At 43.3% G+C, this 6311-nt stretch overlaps 1 protein-coding gene across 1 annotated transcript in view; it reads right to left on the bottom strand.

Annotated features, from left to right (window-relative positions):
- Positions 1 to 6311, bottom strand: part of GLDC (glycine decarboxylase) — a 67570-nt gene that overhangs the window by 33927 nt on the left and 27332 nt on the right. The window contains 1 exon segment of the mRNA XM_017857352.1: positions 4593 to 4728. Coding sequence (XP_017712841.1) covers positions 4593 to 4728 — 136 coding nt within the window.

Below are 6311 nucleotides of genomic sequence, written 5' to 3'. Positions count from 1 at the left end.
AAAAAAAAAAAAAAAAAAAAAAAAAAAAAAACTATTTATTCTAGGGCCGGGCGCGGTGGCTCAAGCCTGTAATCCCAGCACTTTGGGAGGCCGAGACGGGCGGATCACAAGGTCAGGAGATCGAGACCATCCTGGCTAACATGGTGAAACCCCGTCTCTACTAAAAAATACAAAAAACTAGCCGGGCGAGGTGGCGGGCGCCTGTAGTCCCAGCTACTCGGGAGGCTGAGACAGGAGAATGGCTGGAACCCGGGAGGCGGAGCTTGCAGTGAGCTGAGATTGCGCCACTGCACCCAGCCTGGGCGACAGAGCAAGACTCCGTCTCAGAAAAAAACAAAAACAAAAACAAACAAAAAAACTATTTATTCTAATTAGTTACATCTTTTTCATCCCTTATGTAATATTTCTCTCTCAACCCTTTTATAAGTCCAAGGTGAGGTTAATGTTATTTAGCACTGCTAAAGGTAGAGACCTTTAAAATTGTTGTTTTGCAAATATGCCAAATATGTAATCTCACTCCTTTCACTGTAAACTTCTTGTATTAGTCTACAGGTGTTTGGCACTACTGAAATAAAACAGGTATTAATGCTCTTAACAATGATCTATTAAAGGACAGTGAGCCTCGGATCTGAGGGATGATAAATAACCCTCATTTCAGGAGAAAAATGCTATCAAAAGGCCTGCCATCATGTTTACAAGAGTTTGACTCAATTAGGTAAAACATGGTGATTAAGAAAATGTGTCTGTGATCTATAATGTCTATGTTCCAACTGACTAACTCAACTGGTTTGTTCCTAAATATATTTTAACACATAAAAAGGTATCTGCGGCCAGGCGCAGTGGCTCAAACCTGTAATCCCAGCACTTTGGGAGGCCGAGACGGGCGGATCATGAGGTCAGGAGATCGAGACCATCCTGGCTAACACAGTGAAACCCCGTCTCTACTAAAAAATACAAAAAACTAGCCGGGCGAGGTGGTGGCGCCTGTAGTCCCAGCTACTCGGGAGGCTGAGGCAGGAGAATGGCGGGAACCCGGGAGGCGGAGCTTGCAGTGAGCTGAGATCCGGCCACTGCACTCCAGCCTGGGTGACAGAGCAAGACTCCGTCTCAAAAAAAAAAAAAAAAAAAAAAAAGGTATCTGCACATCCAAGAAGGCATTTAGCTCAGCTCAAATAGGAGGCTTGATATATTCAACATGGCATTAACATTTCACCCAAATATTCAGTGTTCTCTATCATTTTGGCTGTTACTTTCTTTTGGAATTAATTGGGAAAGGGGGTCATGGGGGTTTGCAGGACAAACACTCCTGAGATTCTCTCATTTTAACCCTGCTGCCAAAATTATAACAAACAGAAATAGCTACAAGGAAAATGTAAATGTTTTGATGTTATCAGTAGTTAAAAATTTGGAATAGTGAACCCCGTAAAATAAATTCTAGACCTGATGTAAATTGTCTTTCAAGAGCCCAAATGTTTGTTTTCTTTCGAGGCTATGTCATCCATTTATTTTCCCCTCACGTCACCGGAATTTGTTGGTTCCATCTCTATGGAAACCATTCAGAAGATGATAATGTGAAGTCTACCACCCACATATGCACAGCCCTCCCTATCAGCACTGGTGGGGCACAGTATCACTCTCTGGTTCAGATCAGCTTTCAGAGAATGGAAAGAAACAGTATTTAGAATGCACCCGAAAAGCAAATGAAAAGTACAGGACAACATCATCTCCTTCTCAAAACACTGGCTGCTACTACAGTAAATTAACATCCGCCCACAGCCAGAAAGCAATATGGTGAATATTCTGTATAGTCACCAAGAGCAAAGGCTGCTGGCCAGTATTCAGACGGCTGGAATGCTGCAGCCCGTTCATGTACTTTGGAGGCTTTTCTTAAGGGGGAAGAGAAACAGGCCATTTTCTTTTGAAATTAACCTTGGAGTTTACCTTTCAAATTTTTACCAATACCACAATGAAAAAGAAGCCTTCGTGAATGCAAATGCATTCACATACACTACAGAGAAATTAGTTCTTTGATTTTCCTGTCCCCTTATTAATAAAGTGGAACATACTGAAACTAAGAGTTATGTACAGAGACAGCAATACAGGAATGATTGTGCTGAGACATCTGGCTCCTATAATGATAAAAATAATTGCATCTAGGACAAAGCGCATGCATGCACCAAGATTACATTTGGAATGATGGAAAAGCAGACAAAGATGCAAAGTGTTGATCAAATTGTTAACACTCATTGATTGGGAGCATGTACTTGGGTATTTCAAAGGCTCCTGTTGATGCAACTAATGATTTCCCATTAGTGAAACCTGAATTCCCTTTAGGAAAGTTGGTTTTTACATATGTTAATCTGAAAGCCAATATGTGCTCCTTGCTAGGAATACCTTTGAATTGCAGAGGCAACAATTTACTCTGTCCTCATATCATGATGATCCTGCTAGAGATTAAAGTTACCTCTTCCACAAACTAACTTTTAAAAAATCACCTAGGAATTATCATCATACTTCATCTATATTTGATTTGTTTCCAAGCTGGAAATGAGAAGTGTACACTTATATTTTCAAACAAGATGTCTTCCTTTTAAGACTAAAAATTTTAAGTCTTAAAATTTCATTTGAAATAAAATTTTAATTCAATGTTTCTGGTGTCTAAAATGGCACCAATCCAAAAAGATGGGAAAGAAGGGCTTAGGAGTCCCCACCTTTCCTCCTCCACAGTTCGATATTATTTCCCAATGAACAGAAGAGGCAGATGTCCTGAACTCCCCAGGCTGGAGTGCAATGCTGCAATCTCGGCTCACCACAACCTCCGCCTCCCAGGTTCAAGCGATTCTTCTGCCTCAGCCTCTCGAGTAGCTGGGATTACAGGCATGTGCCACCATGCCTGACTAATTTTGTATTTTTAGTAGAGACAGGGTTTCTCCATGTTGGTCAGGCTGGTCTCAAACTCCTGACCTCAGGTGATCCACCCGCCTCAGGCTCCCAAAGTGCTGGGATTACAGGCATGAGCCACCGTGCCTGGCCTATTTGATTATTTACATCATACAGCAAACAGCAATGGAAAACAACGAAATAGCATGAAAGTGGACTAGAAGTATTTTCTCAAATGCAGGACAAATGCTTTCAGTATTGTTCTATGAGTGAGGGCTGGAGTGGGCAGGAGACACAAACATGGATGGACAGACACACACACACACACACACACACCCCACTATCAGTGAGGACCAGAGTGGACAGGAGACAGACACAGATGGACACACACACACACACACACACACCCCTAGAAGTAGGAGTGACGGCCGGGCGCGGTGGCTCACGCCTGTAATTCCAGCACTTTGGAGGCTGAGGCGGGTGGATCACAAAGTCAGGAGTTCAAGACCAGCCTGGCCAAGATGGTGAAACCCCGTCTCTACTAAAAAATGCAAAAAATTAGCCAGGCGCTGTGGCTGGCGCCTATATTCCCAGTTACTCTGGAGACTGAGGGAGGAGAATCGCTTGAACTTGGAGGGCAGAGGTTGCAGTGAGCTGAGATTGTGCCACTGCACTCCAGCCTGGGCGACAGAGCGAGACTCTGTCTCAGGGAGAAAAAAAAAAAAAAGGTGTGACTTATCTAACTGTTGAGGTGAGACTGGAATAAGTAACTGAGCATGCATAGCTCAGGCCTCTCTCTTATCTTTTCTAGAAGAGCCTATCTACAGAATGCACATGTTCTCTTTCTCTAGAAAGTACTAGCAATAAAGCTGATATTATGGTCTCCAACACTATGTCTTTTTGTCAGTCATTTGTGAATCAAAAATTTTGGGGGTGGAAGGGGAAGGGAACATGATTATCTGTCCCCCTTAGAAATCCTGACAGAAGAGCCAGGTGTGGTGGCTCACGCCTATAATCTCAACATTTTGGGAGGCCGATGTGGGCAGATCACCTGAGGTCAGGAGTTCAAGACCAACATGGTCAAACCCCTCGCTACTAAAAATACAAAATTAGTCCAGCGTGTGGCGTGCACCTGTAATCCCAGCTACTTGGGAGGCTGAGGCAGGAGAATTGCTTGAAACTGGGAGGCAGAGGTTGCAGTGAGCCAAGATCACGCCACTGTACTCCAGACTGGGATACACAGCAAGACTCCATCTGAGCAGGGTGGTCAGGTGGAATCCTGACAGAAGACAGTGGACCAAGATTCTCTCCCAGACTCCACCACTGACTCACTGAGATAGCTCAGAAGTAGCCTAAGTCCCAGGGTCTCCAAGGAGGAGTAAAGCCCTGAATCTACCCACCTGCAGGTTTCACATCTTACTCAAATACAGCACAGAAATTAAGTTGGAGAAGAGGAAGAGATGACCAGATCCACAATTTAGCATCCTAGCAGATTTTATGGGACTAGAAGTGGGAAGAAATTTCTATTTCCTCAACATTTGAGCAAGAACATTTCCCAATCCGGAGAAACCTGGTAGGTTCCCGGAGGCTGGAGACAGCACTGGGGGGTTGGTGTCAGTGTGGAGTCCCTGAGACTGCCAGGGGACAGATGGAGGATGGAGAGAATTATGCAAATCATAGTAGTCCTGTTCCTGAACTGAGAAATACATTACCATCCTGAGTTCTCCAGTAAGTTCCGCAAAATCGTCTGTGGCACTGAGCAGTTATAATAGCCCATGCCAATATACGATCTCCAGATCTGGTTTTTGCTTGAAATGGCATGCAGAGTTGCAAGGATTTCATTTTCACCTGATTGTGGGAAAAAGAGAAATGTTACAGAGAGAAGATGTCTCAGAAAGGAGTTCTAATTACAGTTTAAAACCCTCACTTTGTTTGAATATTTATGAGAGAATAACTATATGGAAAATGTTAAGAGTCATCCATCCAACCAACACTAAGTACTGTATGCGATTATCTCAGAAAAAAAAAAAAATTCCCAAACAACACTCAACTTCTCCTCAAGGTTGGCCCCTCGTCATTGTTTTGACTCTTTCTTATTCAGTTCTGTTTGCTAGAATTGGCCATTTTTACACTTGTCTCATTCCAGGCTTTTTCTGTTCCCTTTCTGTTTCTGCTGTATATACGCTAAATAAAAATTCTGTCTTACTCCCAGTAAAATACTGTGTTTTACCTTCTAAACTGCCTTATACTCTCTGGAAGTAGACACGGCTTCAGTCTAATTAACACATAACCTACATTTTCTCTAAAACTGTTATACTCAGTTACACATTCTTCCTTTGTGTCACTGAAAGGGCAACTTATAAAAAGGCCATCACCCAAAAATAGAACATATCAGTTGTAATCAAAGACCCTCATGCAAGGCTGGAGACAGTGGTTCACACCTGTAATCCCAGAACTTTGAGACGCTGAGGTGGGTAGATCACTTGTGCTCAGGAGTTCAAGTCCAGCCTGGGCAACATGGTGAAACTCCATCTCTACCAAAAATGCAAAAAATTAGCCAGGCGTGGTGGTTCACACCTGTGGTCCAGGATTCTTGGGAGGCTGAGGTGGGAGGATCACATGAGCCTGGGAGGTGGAGGTTGTAGTGAGCTAAGATGGCGCCACTGCACTCAAACCTGGGTGACAGAGTGAGACCCCCATCTCAAAACAAAACAAAACAAAACAAAACACCCTCATGCAGTTTCTACCAGCATTCTCATGAAGGCACTTTGGTAATGAAGAAGTATAAACGTACTTGGATGCAGGTGGGACCCTTTCTCAGGTCATTCGTATAATAACAAAATAATAATAGCATTTGACATTTATTGAACATTATTCTGCCAGGAATTGTACCATATGCTTTTCATGCGGCCTAGGACACTGAGGATTGAAGACAGTCACTTGGCCGGGGTCACACGACTTTAAATTAAAGGATTAGTAATCCAGTCTCACACTTTAACTAATTGGACTAAATTGAGAGCTGCTACATGGACAGCTCTTACACTGAAGGGTAACTTTTTTTTTTTTGAGAGGGAGTCTTGCTCTGTCACCCAGGCTGGAGTGCAGTGGCTTGATCTTGGCTCACTGCAACCTCTGCCTCCCAGGTTCAAGTGATTCTTCTGCCTCAGCCTCCCGAGTAGCTGGGACTACAGGTGCATACCACCATACTCGACTAATTTTTGTATTTTTAGTAGAGACAGGGTTACACCATATTGGCCAGGCTGGTCTCAAACTCCTGACCTCATGATCCACCCACCTCGGCCTCCCAAAGTGCTGGGATTACAGGCGTGAGCCACCATGCCCCGCCACTGAAGGGTACTTTATTTTTTTTTATTTTTATTTTTTATTTTTTATTTTTTTTATTTTTTTTGAGACAGAGTCTCGCTCTGTCG

The sequence above is a fragment of the Rhinopithecus bieti genome, unplaced genomic scaffold (assembly GCF_001698545.2).
Source record: "Rhinopithecus bieti isolate Rb0 unplaced genomic scaffold, ASM169854v2 scaffold_42039, whole genome shotgun sequence".
Taxonomy (NCBI): domain Eukaryota; kingdom Metazoa; phylum Chordata; class Mammalia; order Primates; family Cercopithecidae; genus Rhinopithecus; species Rhinopithecus bieti.
Note: the sequence above shows the minus strand (reverse complement) of the source record. Positions and strands in the feature narration are given on the sequence as shown.